We start from the raw sequence: 16,568 nt of genomic DNA, 5'->3' as shown, positions 1-16,568 counted from the left end.
TGAACATTCCTGCTTTGTTCCTTTAAAGCTATAAAGATGCCATCCTATGCATTCTTTCTCTTCTCTGCATTCCATAATGTTGAAATTCTATTTAAACTAATTCTTTCCTAGGATTCTAAAACTGTGGAGCTTTTTATGTCACCAATGTTTCCTCCCATCTACAATCCTTATGATTTTAAAATTGTTACTGCTTTGTAGTTTACCTCACCAAATCCTTTCAAATTTGGTTATGCCCTGAACTATGGGATCTTGGCATTTCATTTTGGCTTCTCAAAAAAAAAAATCTGCTTTTCTTTAATGTAATTTTCTCCTATTCTGTAAGTTATTCAACAGTGAGATGTTTCTGTTACATCAATAGTGCACAAAAGTAACACCACAAAACCTCCTGGAATTTTCCATTTCATATAGTCTTTCATTTATTTTACTAATTCTCCCTAAACTGTGAAATATGATATATTTAGATGTTTTAAAATTATGAAATTAACTTTATAATGTTTCTGTTTAACTGCTGACCAGGTTAAACCTGAAAGCAAAATATCTTATTGGTTTTAAAAAGTAGAGTTCAATGCATTTTTGGGCTTCTGTGTATCTAAATCATATCTGCTTTCCACTTGTTTAAATTCTGCCAAGTTTCAACCAGATTTTTAAGTTCTCTGTTACTGACCTCATCCACAGTTTCTTCCTGGGGTGTAGCAGCACTCTCATCAGAGTCTTTTTGAGCCCCGGCATCAGCACTTTTCCGGACATCCCTGCTCTTTTTATGTTTGTGAGCCAGTTTCTTCACATGGCCATCTGCTTTTCCACTGCTGAGACGCCTTACAGGACTGGTGAGCCACTTCCGTAGAGTGTTACCTGGGCGCTTTGGACCTGGTGAACTTTGTGTTGTACTCACTGAGTGGGGTTGAAGTGAGGTCACTGAGGCGGGAGGACTTGCATCATTGCTGGACACTGAAAGTGAGTCTGTAGAAGAAAAGCATATAGTAATGATAACACTGGATATATAAATGGCAAGGTATTAGATTTGCTTGGGAAAGCCATTTTTCCCCAAACAAAAAAGTTTGTTGGTGAACTACAAAAACAGTAAGCACGCAACATTCACAAATGCAAACTTAGTATGGTGGTAGTGTCATAAACCATGATGGATCGTATTCTCACCGTAATGATGAGAATTGTTGTTATAAGACCTGGACAGCAGTTCGTCCTACCAATGCTATAAGGAACTGATATTTGCAACTGGTATGTTGATGAGGACAAGGCCCTGTCGGTTACTTGTTCACAGTGATTCCCTCATGACCCGATGCAGGTCTAGTCTGGCAAGTTAAACATGATACAATTGAGCCATTCTTACAGTGAGCAGTGAAGTACACCACCCAGGGTATATTCTGTGCCCTTGCCTAGAGTTAAAATAATAAAAAAAATCTCCATCACTCCTCAGATTGATTCTACAGTTGCAGGCAGCCTTTCAATATCTTGTTCAGGAACCAAGGTCTCTTTTAATACATACTGCTAACTGAGATCATTTAATTCAGCAGAGGCTACAGGTGAAAGGTGGGATCTTCCTGGTCTGAAGGACTCAATACAGATCCTGTAGCAATCATTTTTTTTAACCTTTGTAGAAGGATCATTTCAGGTTGAAAGACTGCTTATTTACAGTTTGTGTGATTTTTACTTCCACTTTTCATCAGAGCTCACTGGGTTAGCTTAGGTTCTTAAGAACATGAGTAAAAATTATTCACTAGTTGAGATTCATAACATAATATGCTGAATAACACAGCTAGAAAAGAAGTTTTTACCCCCTTACTGCAAAGACAAAAGTTGGAAAAAATATCTAACAAATAAACACTGAAAATGTACAACGTTAATCTAATTCCGGATATGAAAAAAGGTTAAAAAGTTAAACATTCCTTCCTTTTTCAGACATTTATTAATCTGCACAAATGTTCAGTTTTGTATGTATTTGGTTTTTGATGTGTGCCTTTTTTCTTCTTATCTCAAGTGAGAGTTTGCTCATTGTGCAACTGGAAGTTAAAGACAAGTGGTTAGTTCTCATGTTTAATTACAAAGAGAAGCCAAACTCATTGTTTTTTCTGTTATTGTGCGTCCATGCCACTTCTGTAAAATAAGAATTATGAGCCAGTGAAAGACTCACCCATTAAAATAAAGAATCACGGAAGGTTACACTGCTGCAAAAGTAGCAGATTTAATTTGGAGAATAATTCTGTCATGATATCACTGCATTTTATATTCAAGGGCGGAATCCTGTGTCCTCCCAGTGGTGAGTTTACTTGCCACAGCGGGGGGGGGGGGGGGGGGGGGGGGGAAGACATCTTATCAGGTGGGATGGTGGCAGATGGGGACCCCACTTGCACCTTGATTAAGTCAGTGCTGGAAAGGCAATTAATGCCCAATTAAGGGTCTCATCCCGCCACCACTAGTAGATCTATCTCGCCTCCTCCTGAGGTTCCCAACAATACAGACACCAGTCTTTAGCCAACTCAATGCACTCTATATGCTATCAAGAAATGGCTGAAGGCACTAGATACTGTAAATGCTACAAACCCTGACAACATTCCAGTGACGGTACTGAAAACTTGTGCCCCAAATCAAGCCGTGCCCCTAGCCAAGCTGTTCCAGTCCAGCTACAACACTAACATTTAACTGGCAATGTGGAAAATAGCTCAAGCATGTCCTATCCACAAAGAGCAGGACAAATCCATCATGGCCAATTACCACCCCATTAGTCTACTCTCGATCATCAGCAAAGTGATGAGAGGTATCGTCGACTGTACTATCAAGCAGCACTTACTCAGCAATAACCTGCTTCCTGACACACAGTTTTTTAAAAATTCATTCACAGGATGTGGGCTGCGCTGGCTGGGCCAGCATTTATTATTTGTTGCCCTTGAGAAACTGGTGATGAACTGCCTTCTTGAACTGCTGCAGTCCATGTGGTGTAGGTATACCCACAGTGCTGTTAGGAAGGGAGTTCCAGGATTTTGACCCAGCGACAGTGAAGGAACAGCGATATATTTCCAAGTCAGGATGGTGAGTGACTTGGAGGGGAACTTCCAGGTGGTGGTGTTCCCATCTATCTGCTGCTCTTGTCCTTCTAGATGGTTGTGGTCATGGGTTTGGAAGATGCTGTCTAAGGAGCCTTGGTGAATTCCTGCAGTGCACTGTAGATGGTACACACTGCTGCTACTGTGCGTCGGTGGCGGAGGAAGTGAGTGTTTGTGGACGTGGTGCAAATCAGGTGGACTGCTTTGTCCTGGACGGTGTCAAGCTTCTTCAGTGCTGTAGGAGCTGCACTCATCCAGGCAAGTGGGGAGTATTCCGTCACATTCCTGGCCTGTGCATTGTAGATGGTGGACAGGCTTTGAGGAGTCAGGAAGCGAGTTACTCGTCGCACTATTCCTAGCCTCTGACCTGCTCTCGTAGCCACAGTATTTATATGGCTAGTCCAGTTCAGTATCTGGTCAATGTTAACCCCCAGGGTGTTGATAGTGGGGGATTCAGTGATGGTAATGCCTTTGAACATCAAGGGGCGATGGTTCGATTCTCTCTTTTGGAGATGGTCATTGCCTGACACTTGCGTGGCGTGAATGTTACTTGCCACTTGTCAGCCCAAGCCTGGATATTGTCCAGGTCTTGCTGCATTTGGACATAGACTGCTTCAGTATCTGAGGAGTTGCGAATGGTGCTGAACATTGTGCAATCATCAGCCAACAATCCCACTTCAGACCTTATGACGGAATGAAAGTCATTGATGAAGCAGCTGAAGATGGTTGGGCCTAGGACACTACCCTGAGGAACTCCTGCAGTGATGTCCTGGAGCTGAGATAACTGGCATCCAACAACCACAACCATCTTCCTTTGTGCTAGGTATGACTCCAACCAGTGGAGAGCTTTCCCTGATTCCCATTGACTCCAGTTTTGCTAGGGCTCCATGATGCCACACTCGGTCAAATACTGCCTTGATGTCAAGGGCAGTCACTCTCCCCTCACCTCAGGAGTTCAGCTCTTTTGTCCATGTTTGAACCAAGGCTGTAATGAGGTCAGGAGCTGAGTGGCCTTGGCGAAACCCAAACTGGGCATCAGTGAGCAGGTTATTGCTAAGCAAGTGTCGCTTGATAGCACTGTTGATGACCCCTTCCATTACTTTACTGACGATCAAGAGTAGACTGATGGGGCGGTAATTGGCTGGGTTGGATTTGTCCTACTTTTTGTGTACAGGTCATACCTGGGTAATTTTCCACATAGCCGGGTAGATGCCAGTGTTGTAGCTGTACTGGAACAGCTTGGCTAGGGGTGCGGCAAGTTCTGGAGCACAAGTCTTCAGTACTATCGCCCGAACATTGTCAGGGCCCATAGCTTTTGCAGTATCCAGTGCCTTCAGCCGTTTCTTGATATCATGTGGAGTGAATTGAATTGGCTGAAGACTGGCATCTGTGATGCTGGGGACCTTCAGAGGAGGCCGAGATGGATCATCCACTCTGCACTTCTGGCTGAAGATTGTTGCGAGTGCTTCAGTCCTATCCTTTGCACTGCTGTGCTGGGCTCCTCCATCATTAAGGACGGGGATACTTGTGGTGCCTCCTCCTCCAGTGAGTTGTTTAATTGTTCACCACCATTCACGACTGGATGTGGCAGGACTGCAGAGCTTAGATCTGATCTGTTGGTTGTGGGATCGCTTAGCTCTGTCTATCACTTGCTGCTTATGCTGTTTGGCACGCAAGTAGTGCTCTCCTGCACTCTTCATTGAACCAGGGTTGATCCCCTGGCTTGATGTTAATGAGGTTACAGATTGTGTCCGAGTACAGTTCTGCTGCTTCTGATGGCCCACAGCACTTCATGGATGCCCAGTCTTGAGTTGCTAGATCTGTTCAAAATCTATCCCATTTAGCATGGTGGTAGTGCCACACAACATGATGGAGGGTATCCTCAATGTGAAGGTGGGACTTCGTCTCCACAATGACTGATGCCAATTCTGTCATGGACAGATGCATCTCCGGCAGGCCGGTTGGTGAGGATGAGGTCAAGAATGTCTTCCCCTCTTGTTGGTTCCCTCATCACCTGCCACAGACCCAGTCTAGCAGTTATGTCCTTTAGGACTCCGCCAGCTTGGTCAGTAGTGGTGCTACCGAGCCACTCTTGGTGATGGACTTTGAAGTCCCCCACTTCGAGTACAATCTGCACCCTTGCCACCCTCAGTGCTTCCTTCAAGTGATGTTCAACATGGAGGAGCACTGATTCATCAGTTGAGCGAGGTCGGTACATAGTAATCAGCAGGTTTCCTTACCCATGTTTGACCTGATGCCATGAGACTTCATGGGGTCCGGAGTCGATGTTGAGGACTCCCAGGGTAACTCCCTCCCGACTGTCTATCACTGTGCCTGGGTCTGTCCTGCCGGCGGGACAGGACATTTCAAGAGATGGTGATGGTGGAGTCCGGGGCATTATCTGTAAGGTATGATTCCGTGAGGATGACTATGTCAGGCTGTTGCTTGACTAGTCTGTGAGACAGCTTTCCCAATTTTGACATTAGCCCCCAGATGTTGGTAAGGAGGACTTTGCAGGGTCAACAGGGCTGCAATTGCCATTGTTGTTTTCTAGGTCGATGCCGGGTGGTCCGTCCCGTTTCATTCATTTTGTGTCTTTGTAGCGGTTTGTTACAACTGAGTGGCTTGCTAGGCCATTTCAGAGGGCATTTAAGAGTCAACCACATTGCTGTGGGTCTGGAGTTACATGTAGGCCAGGTAAGGACGGCAGATTTCCTTCCCTAAAGGACATTCGTGAACCAGATGGGTTCAATAATGTCAACAATCGACAATGGTTTCATGGTCATCATTGGACTTATAATTCCAGATTTTTTATTGAATTCAAATTCCACCTTCTGCTGTGGCGGGATTCGAACCTGGGTCGCCAGAGCATTACCCTGGGTCTCTGGATTACTAGTCCAGCGACAATACCACTATGCTATCGCTTCCCTGCCAGGGCCGCTCAGCGGCGGATCCCATTACAGCCTTGGTCCAAACATTGTCAAAAGAACTAAACTCAAGAGGTGAGGTGATAGTGAATGCCCTTAACATCAAGGCAACATTTGAACGAATGTGGCATCAAGGAGCCCTAGCAAAACTGAAATCAATGGGAATCAGGGGAAAGCACTCCACTGGTTGGAACCATACCTAGCACAAAGGAAGATGGTTTGTGGTTGTTGGAGGTCAAACACCTCAGCCACAGGACATCACTGCAGATGTTCCTCTGGGTAGTGTTCTAGGCCCAAACATCTTCAGCTGTTTCATCAATGGCTTTGCCTCCATCGTAAGGTCAGAAGTGGGCATGTTTGCTGATGATTGCACGATGTTCAGTACCATTCGCAACTCCTCAGATAATAAGCAGATTGTGTCTATATGCAGCAAGGCAACTTTCAGGCTTGGGCTGATGAGTGGAAAGTAACATTTGTGCCACACTATGATGATCTTGACATTCAAATGGCATTACCATCACTGAATCCCCCCACTATCAACATCCTGGGGGTTAGCATTGACCAGAGATTGAACTGGGCTAGCCATATAAATACTGTGGCTACCAGAGCAGGTCAGAGGCTGGTAATATTGTGGTGAGTAACTCACCTCCTGCCTCGCCAAAGCCTGTCCACCATCTACAAGGCACAGGTTAGGAGTGTGATGAAATACTCTCCACTTGCCTGGATGACTGCAGCTCCAACAACACTCAAGGACCCTGACACCATCCAGGACAAAGCAGTTTGCTTGATTGGCATCCCATCCACCACCAATGCCACAGTTACAGCAGTGTGCACCTTCAACAGGATGCAATGCAGCAACTCACCAAGGCTTCTTCGACAGCGCCAAACCAAGCTTCCAAATTTGTGACCTCTACCACATAGAAGGACAAGGGCTGCAGATGCATGGGAACACCAGCACCCACCCAAGTAACTCACCATCTTGACTTGGAACTATATCACTGTTCCTTCACTGTCACTGGGTCAAAATCCTGGACTTCCTTTCCGAACAGCACTGTGGGTGTACCTGCATTACATGGAATGCAGCAGTTCAAGAAGGTGGCTCACCAACACCTCCCCAGGGGCAATTAGGAATGGGTAAATTCTGACCTAGCCAGCAATGCCCACATCCCTTGAAAGAATAAATTTTAAAAAACTTTAAGAACTAACAGAGTGTGGAGCATGACAAGCAAACCTTGACATGTTTGCTTACAGGGTCCCAGGGGATCTTGTTCAAAGGCACGCAATGCCTGATCAAGGGATTTGGCATTGTAAAAAGGTGGGGGGGCAGGGGGGAGGCGTGGTGGGGAGGAGAGGTGTGGGCTCTGAGATCCACATCCCTGCCCTTGCTGCCCCCAACACCTCTTCCCATCTATCCTTCATGACTCCCTTTCTGCCATTTTTCACCTATGCCTGGGTCCCTCCTTGATCTGAGTCTTCTGGTGGCTGTAGGGCCGGCAGTAGCCAACATCTCCTGGTGGCGCTGTTGAGTTCAGAAAAACTGCCAACCTCTGATTGCAGCCCTTAGCAGGCAGAATTTCTGCTCCCAGGGAAGCCTAACACTGGCCTTCCAAGTGCCTGAGTGGCACAAGATACGGCGGGACTTCTCGAAAAGAGGCGACATAGGATTGAATCCGGCGTCCAAAACCCCCCTTTGCCTCTACAAGATTCTGCACTAAGAATCAGAAATTGAAAAAAACACTTCATTTTAAAAATAATCCTGAAAATCTCCATGTCCAAATACTTGCTTAGCTCGAAAATGTAAATATTTAAAAGTTATACTTAATTTATGTGCTTGTTTCTCATTGTTTGCTTGACATGTTCATTCACACTGCCAACATTAGGCATTAAATCATCTACAAGCAGTTTAATAGCAATTCCTTGCAAATCATTGGTCCTGTTCCATATGGACCATAAAACCTTTTTCCTTTTATGTAATTTAGTGCCTCATCTTTCACCCGTTACAGGGAGACAGCAACAGGACTATGCTATTTTATTTGTAACAGTGTCTAACTCCCAACTGTGACTGCAGCAAAAGGTCAGAGTATTCAGTGACAACATACATATGGTACTGTTTAAATGAAAGGAGGGTGGGAGTAAGAAGCTCCATAGCCATGTATGCTGCCCCCCTTCCTCTCCCTTTCACAGCTGGTTCTTCAGTTCCCAAGTCGTAATTTGATGAAGTCATAGTTCATACAAAGTCCATAATGGACACTGAGTTTTAATGTCATGAACACTGATCATGTGCCAAAGTCATCACAATGCTGCATAATATATGAAGCACATACAGCTACCCTACCCATAACCTTCACTTTTCTTGAACAGAGTCAATTAATATAATTATTACTTAATAAGCATATGTGGACTCAGCATACAATTCCAGCCATCTTAAAGCGCTGTCATCACCAGCATGCAAAAAGTATGTAGGCCTCCAGGTAGCCTAGCCAATGGGCAAGATTCAGCAATGTGAGATGTGGTTTGTATTTTCCTGCATGAGCATTTGTCTTGGCATGAAGGTTAAGATTTGAGATTCACTATTCTTGTCTAGTTCACAAGCAATTGAGAGGTGGTCAACTAAGGAGCACTGCGGCTCTGCACTGTTCTTGTCACACCCACTGTGAGTAATTACATTATTGGTGAAACTAATGATGAAATCAGCAGAGTGAATCAGAGAATCTTCAAATCCAGGTCAATTAGCCAGCAATGATAATTAAGCAGTAAATAAGTGGAGATAGGGAGGAGTAAAGATCTGAGAAAGAGAAAGGGAAGTCACTAATTTTTTAAAATTTCAGCTTGAAATACAATTCTCTGGATAATGCTCATTTAAATCCAGTCAGCTGAAGCAGATTTTGGCTGCCTTCCTTACTGACGTGATACTGTTTTCTATTCTGAGAGAATATAATACGAAATGATCCATCTATTCATCAATCCATTCACATACCAATTAGAGAATAATTCAAACAGGTTCAACTCTGACCGCCTTGGACCATTTAATGCCAGGACCATGTTGTCTGAGAACAGTGAGGCAAATTCTCTAAAATTTATAAACTTCATAGCTTTGACCACTGAACTCTGGTTATATCCCAACAAGATCATTGGCCCTCACTACAAAAACCATAAATATAGAAAGCGTTTCTAGAGTTGAATTTATAGAACCTTAGATTTTATCAGTTGACTCTTGTTTTCCAAAAAGCTTCAGGAGAAAGAGACTTTTATGTAAAATCTATGTATTCCCAAAGCATTCAAAAAAAACTTTATTACCACTTCCATAAAGGAATCAAGTACTGTTCTTTTGTTGACACAACAGACACTGTGTTCCAGTATTGGCTGAAGCGATCATTTCCTGGACACAATTTCTTTTCAATTAAAGACTTTCAGAGAAACCTTCAGTGTGAAAGCAGTTGAAACAGTGATGTTATTTTGATTCCTAGTTGAGATGTGGATTCTATTTTGGCTATAAGCATCCCTTAAAATTCTGTTTTTCCACAAGCAACTCCTCATTCATGATATTTTTTTATTAGATTGAGTTTTAAAACACAGTAACTCACTGATAAGCAAATCTCATTATTAAAGGCTACTTCATATGAAAATAAATATATATCTAAAAAAACGTATCATTTGTCCTCAACGACACAAGTCAAGGTTAAAATTGTATGACATATACTTTTTTTACATATTGGTAAATAATTACATCCTGAACAAACTTCAGTTCTGTTTACAACATTTATTATACAGTTTTCTCTGTTTCTCTCTCTCTCATCATTAGAGTTGCAGTAAAGAAGTATGTATTACTATTTACATAATTCAGTGACTGGATTTGGAAAACATAAAAGAAAATGGATTTATCAGTACTTAAAGTAGTTATTTTTTAATTAGTTGGAAGTGACTACGCACTTTAGTGCTTTCAGAGAGAGTTCAGTGCCACATGCTGGGGTTTTGACAGACCATGTCCTGTTGAGCTTTACCTTTCATTCCCACCATGTTAATGCTTATTCCAGACTGTGCAAGACACTGTGCAGACCACAAGAATAAAAGATATCCACAAAATAGGACCATCTGAAGTCAATGCATTTTAAAAGCGGTATTCAAACTTTTTCTTTTTTTAAATTGTTTTAGAAGCAGCTTCAATCTCTGGGAATAACTGACTTCCTGTAGTCTGCTGTAAAGTGAGCATGCCTGAGGCTACAGTCATGAACCTTGAGTGACTTCCGACAATACACCAGCTAAAACCATGACTATAAGAGTCACCACTTTCTCACATCACACACAGCTAAGTACATAATATCTATACATATGGCCAAGTTATGATTTAGTCCAAGCACTACAGAAAACTTTTTGGCCAAGTAATTAATTAATTAAATTTGCTCAAATGGATAAAATACTCCACCAATACATCCTCATAAATTGGCATGCAAAACAGCCAGCTGTCCCAAATTTAACAAAAGCCAGTGTTTTATCTGTTACAGGATAATTGAGTGTTTTATTTAACTGACATTATCATCACATGAAGTTTAATACTGTTTAAGAATGGCATAGGTGAGTAAAGGTCATGCTCCCTTCAGAGTCAGACAGATCTTTCAACAACACTGATAGAGCAGAACGCTGTGTAGAAACAAAAGTCCTTGAAAGAGACATCTGGTCACTTGCAGGGTGTTGAAAAAGAGATTGTCATAAAAGACTTGTATCTTAGAAGTGATGCATGGGCAATTCAGCTATGGTGACTCTAAAGTAAACAAATGTTAGTCATGCAATGTCAATGGTATGGTGCATAATTTGACTTGTTCCATAGGTGAGTCACATTTCAACTTTTAAGGATATTTTGGAACTGAACTGCTCAGTGATAACTTAATTCAGTAAAGATTTAACTTTAATTTCATTATTGTGGTCCAGTATAAATAAAAACTGGAAGAGAGAAGGAGGAAAGAAAGAAATTCTCACTGGTAAATCAAGCTACCAATGTTTTTTTCAAGCACATAAACAACTCAGAACTCACAAGTGACAGGGAATCAATTGAATTGTGATGTTCTCGTGCAGGGGTCAAACAAGACCTGGAACTTCATGTCACTACTGAAATGTTTGGTTATTCTGCAGATATCAATAAACCTTAGAATGTTAGTATACCCCATAAGTGAGTTCAAGAACTTGCCAAGCTGCCTGTCTGTAGCTCTAAAGAAATTGTACAGCATTTGTGTGTTACCTTGTTTTTCAATTGTGTTTTGTTGAAAGATCATCAACCTAACTTGATTTTTCTCTCTCACAGATGCTGCCTGACTGCTGAGTATTTTCCAGTATTTTCTGTAGACCTAGGGCAGAATTTTCAGTTCGGCAGGTGGGTGTGGTCGGCGGGCCGGGGAACGGACTGCTGACTGCGATCGGCCCCTGACCGCGAATTCACGCTGGCTGGCCAGTTAACGGCCAGGCAGCGTGAAGTGCCTGCTGAAAGGCTCAGCGCTGCCGGGGTGTGGGCGAGAGGAGGGTGAGCGCTGAAGTCAGCGTGGGCGTGAGCGAGTGCCCACAGAAAGACCCCTGAAGACAGAGAACTGCCTCAGAGAGCTGAAGACCTGAACAACCTAAAATAAAGGTCACAGAAATTGGAAAAAAGTGTCCAAACTTCATAATCAGTCAGCTGAAAATGTAGGTAATCAACCTGCTGTCTACAGAAATTTATTTTAATTTATCATGGAAACCCCATCCCACTCATGGATGAGAGTTCCTGAAAAATGCAAAGGCCGCCTGGCCGATTTGCCACTCGCCCACCAACCGTAACGTTGGACGGGCAACAAAAAATCTGTTAATTGCGCCATTAATGGGCTTAATTGCCCTCTTAATTGTCGGTGGGCGTGCTTCGGAGTTTAGCGCATACCCGCCGACTGAAATATCGCGCGAGTGTGCGATGACATCAGGACTTTCACACTCGAGCAGGTCGGGCACTTGCCCGCACGCTGATCTAAAAATTCTACCCCTACAATCTAGCTTCATCTGTAAATTCTCATTTGGTTGCTAAAGATCCCATGGTATTATTCAACAAATAACAGTCAGTTCATCCAGTGTCCCAGGCAATATTCTTTCTTCAACCATCTGCAAAACTAGATCAACTGTGCATATACCAATTCTTGCTTGCATTATTTTGCTTGTACGAATCAGCTATTTGTCTTCATAACAAGCCACTGCACTTCAAAACAGTACATTATATGAAACGATATGGAATGCCTCCGTGAGGCGTGATAAGCCACTTTACGAAAATACAAGTCTTTACTCCATTACTAAATTCTCTGCAAGTGGACAGCTTAGCATTTTCCTTAATCTAACCTACCGTTGTATAGCAGTAATCATTAATCAGGCCTGATGCATTTACACATAAAATGTGAACCAACAGAGAAAAGCAATAAAGTACTATACAAAAATACATCCGTGGTTATGAATATTCTCTATACTCCTACTTCAACAACTTACACTGTTATTCACAGAACACACAAATATTTCATTCCATGGATGTGGTCCAAACAAACATAGGGCAGTCTTGAATACCAACTCTGTTGCTGTTTATGATTTCTATTCATGAACTAAACACACAGAGGGAAGTCCAATTGCAGGGAAGAAACATAGCTTTTGAATGTTATCCTTTCAATGTTACGTTGTTTAAGAAACGTTTTATATGTAACGATTTTTTTCACCTTTTTAGCAACAAATTCACCTTGATTTAAATAAAATATCTCAGAGTCGCTTGCATCAGCATCCTGCTATGAAAATCAATCAGAATGCTTGGTTAGGTTCTTTGTGAAATAAGCACAACTTGAAGATTTATACAAATTTTGGACTGACAGATTAAACAACTAATAGCTTTGTAAAAAACAGAATCTCAGACTATACAGAGCAAACCTCCATAAAATGAAATATGATGACTAAATTAAAGGCCTAGGAAAAAGTTGCCAAAATATTGCTGGCTCATTAATCCGACAGCAATGTATTTTTAGTCTGTGGAGTTGATAACAGCTGTACCTTACCTTCTGTGACTTGGATAGTGTAAGTTCCATTAAGAGATAAAGATATTTACAGGACACCACAAGAATATCAATATAAGGGAAAAACAACAATTTATACTCTATGTATAGGGTATAGAGAGTGCTAATTGGTTGGCAAATGGACTCGGATTGATAGAGGCGTTGCCATGGAGAATGCACCAGCAATGGTGACTGACAGTTAACTGCCAAGCATTGTTTGAAATTTAAACCAGGCAGCTTGACCCTGATTGGTCAAGGCATTGTCCTGAGGAATGAGTCAGCAAATGGATGTCACTTATTTTGTTTAGCTGAAACAGGCACAGTGTGTGTACATGTGCTTTCTATCTGCAAAGAACAGGGCCTTGTGTATTAACATATGTAGCTTCCAGAACATGCAAATGCGCCACAGTGCGAGCCCCACTGACAATCTTAAATTGGTTGTCAGTGTTATTCTGAGCACACTGAGGATTATTTAGCAGATGTTGTCCAATCGCAGAATCGCATCTAATGTTGGATACTGTGTTTTGAGTTTTGCAAGCACAGGCTGGTTGGGTATGGTATGGTCTGTACCCTGCTTGTTGAGAACAAGAGGCTGGGACATGCCAATACCTCTACTAATCCGAGTCTACTTGCCAACCAATCAGCACTCTCTTCACATACAGTATAAGTTGCTGTTTTCCTCTTATAGCTGTATTCTTGCAAAGTTTCCTGATGAGTGCAAGACGAAAAGCTTTGATATGTCGCTTTTTCCAGCAATACTTGGTTCTTGATTAAAGAATAATCATTAATCTGATGGGCCTATTTCATTCGTGGTGACCAGATGGATGCAAGATCTACACCAAAACCAGGTCAAGATTTTTTTGATACATATATAAATGACTTGGGATATTGGAATACGGTGTAAAATTTCAAAATTTGCCGATGATACCAAGTTTGGAGGTGTGGCAAATAGTGAGGATGATACCAATCGTCTGCAGCAGGACATAGATCAGCTAGTAGAATGGACAGACAAGTGGCAGGTGGAATTTAATACATAGAGTGTGAGGTGATGCATTTCAGAAGGGATAAAGAGAGGGAATACAAACTTAATGGCACAACTAGGGGTTAGTGTGCAGAGATTCTTGAAGCTAGTAACACATATTGAGAGAGTAGATCACAAAACATATGGGATCTTGGGCTTCAAAAATAGAGGTATTGAATGCAAAAGTAGGGATGTTATGCTGAACCTTTGTCAAGCTCTGCTTTGGCCACAACTAGAGTACTATATCCAGTTCTAGTCACCACACTTTAGCAAGGATGTGAGGGCCCTTAAGAGGGTGCAGAGGAGATTTACCAGAATAGTTCCAGGCATGAGTGATTTTAACTACAAGATCAGGTGTTGGCACTGGTATTTTCACCCCACCCCAACCCCTCCTCTGTTCCCAACTTTGGGGAGAGCTGTGAAAATTCAATGCCATGACTCTATTGCCTGATCTTCAGGACAGACAAAGCTCTCCTGCTGCTACCCATTGCCTCTATTTGCTGATTTCTCTTCGGCCTCTTCTCACTTTCCCCATCACCTGCTCTAAGTGTCACTGCCATTTTCAAGACACATCAAGAAGTGGTGATTGAGGAGGTGTGGGGAGCCTGGCTTCCAAGAGAAATGCAAGGAAATAGCATTTCAGCTCTAAGCACTAAATGGACTGCATTCTATCTACAAGTAATGCTAGCAGGTATCACGAATATTTTATAACAAAACATTGCTGCTCATTGTTTAATTTAGTAAACCAATACTAAGGCTAATGAAAGAAAAACTGAAAATACTAGAAATACTCAGCATCTGATTCTGATGAAAAGTCACGATCTGAAGCATTAACTCTGTTTCTCCCTCCGCAGATGCTGCCACACCTGATGAGTATTTCCAGCATTTTCTGTTTTTATTTCAGATTTCCAGCATCTGCAGTATTTCGCTTTTGTCTAAGACTAATGAATCTAGGTAACCTCAGGTAACCATGGCTACAGACTGGAAGTCCGATGGACCCTTTAAACTACAATTCGAAATAAAATTTGCTTGGAACAACAAAGCCCAACCTTCAAGACCTTTTTACCTTAAGAAATGGCAGAGATGAAGTAAACTAGCATTTTTGAAGTACTAGCTAGATCTAAGTTGCTGCTCTATGCAATTAGTATACAGTACTATGATTGGGGCCTCTAGTTTATGGTGACAAAGTGAATCAGATTTTGTCTGTATTACATGAGATTCCATGATTTTTAATAGTGTCTGAGGACTGCATTCACAATTCCATCTGTTTTCCTGTGAAAAACAAAAGCCAGTGGCCTTGACACTGTAATATTATATCATAAGTTTGCAAACCTACAGAAAAAAATAAAACTTTCACTACATTTATCAAAATTCTTTCTATTGTGACAAAACAAATGCATTATTAGAGTTTTTCCATTTAATCAAATTATGTGTATAAATATAAATGTGGGGAAACAAAGGATTTACTTTGAAGATATTGGAGAAAGAATTTGTAAAAGTCATGATAAAACCAACAGAAATACAGCTGTGAAACATTTTTGCCTGTGAAAATGTCGCAGTGGAATACTGCACCAGATACCACAGAATATTTATCACTCAGACAGACATGTGACCCCTTTCGTTCTGGGCAGACCAGACTGACCACCCCATAAATCTTGGGAGTATTGACCTTTTCCATGCAGTTCTTCAATCACTCTTGTACAGAAGTTGACAACTCTCCCTTCTTGCCCTCCCCAAGTCTGCACTTATTTTGGTTGGTATACATTTGAAATTTTCTGTAAGTAGGAAATGGTCATAAGGGACTAGAAGGTAATTGATAGATGTCCTGAACAGAAAAGCACAACCATCTAGTCAACTGTTTAAACATGTTGTCCAATTTTAGTAATTAAAAATAAGCTATAAAAGGGTCAGTGGTGGTTGCCAAAAAGAAAAAGCTATTGCAGTGAGCAACTTTCATTCAAAATAATTCTGTTGACTATTGTACACCAATACTATAGAAATGTAGAATAGCATCTCAAACATCTGATTTATCAAGCAACCCTGGCTCCTCTTGGGCCCCAAGGAACCTTAAGAAAATTCAAAAAAGAAAACAAGTTACACAGACTTCTTTTGGCTGGACGCTGATGGCTATCAGCTTTTGCCACTCACAGGTCTTCCTGTCCTGGGAGTTAAAATTTTGTCATGGCGCTGATGATATCATCGGGATATGACTTCCCCGTTTTAATGAGGCCATCAGCAGGCAGCCAACATACTGCCGGAATATCAGTAGTTAGAATTACAAGGAGCGGGAAAATGTCATAAATGCATGACGAACACACCCCACAGCACACCCCCCATCCCTGCTTGCTCGGTAAATGCTGGATGAGTTGGGTTAAAATCTGCTTTTAGATGTGTAGGCACTTGCAGAATTAAACCTGCACCCAACATCATACTAAAAGAAAAACAAAATAGTCTGTATTAAAATGAGAGGATCACTGCAAATAATTTCAATTAACATTTTCGTATTGTTTATTGTTTTTCTTTT

General features: G+C 41.8%; 1 protein-coding gene across 3 annotated transcripts in view; it reads right to left on the bottom strand.

Annotated features, from left to right (window-relative positions):
• Positions 1-16,568, bottom strand: part of LOC144678972 (triple functional domain protein) — a 663,567-nt gene that overhangs the window by 94,606 nt on the left and 552,393 nt on the right. For all 3 annotated transcript variants that reach the window (XM_078539119.1, XM_078539117.1, XM_078539118.1), the window contains one exon: positions 665-960. In XM_078539119.1, coding sequence (XP_078395245.1) covers positions 665-960 — 296 coding nt within the window. The remainder of the gene's footprint in view (positions 1-664; positions 961-16,568) is intronic.

This window comes from Cetorhinus maximus, chromosome 3 (genome assembly GCF_964194155.1).
Source record: "Cetorhinus maximus chromosome 3, sCetMax3.hap1.1, whole genome shotgun sequence".
Lineage (NCBI taxonomy): Eukaryota > Metazoa > Chordata > Chondrichthyes > Lamniformes > Cetorhinidae > Cetorhinus > Cetorhinus maximus.
This window is presented reverse-complemented; position numbering and strand designations above follow the sequence as displayed.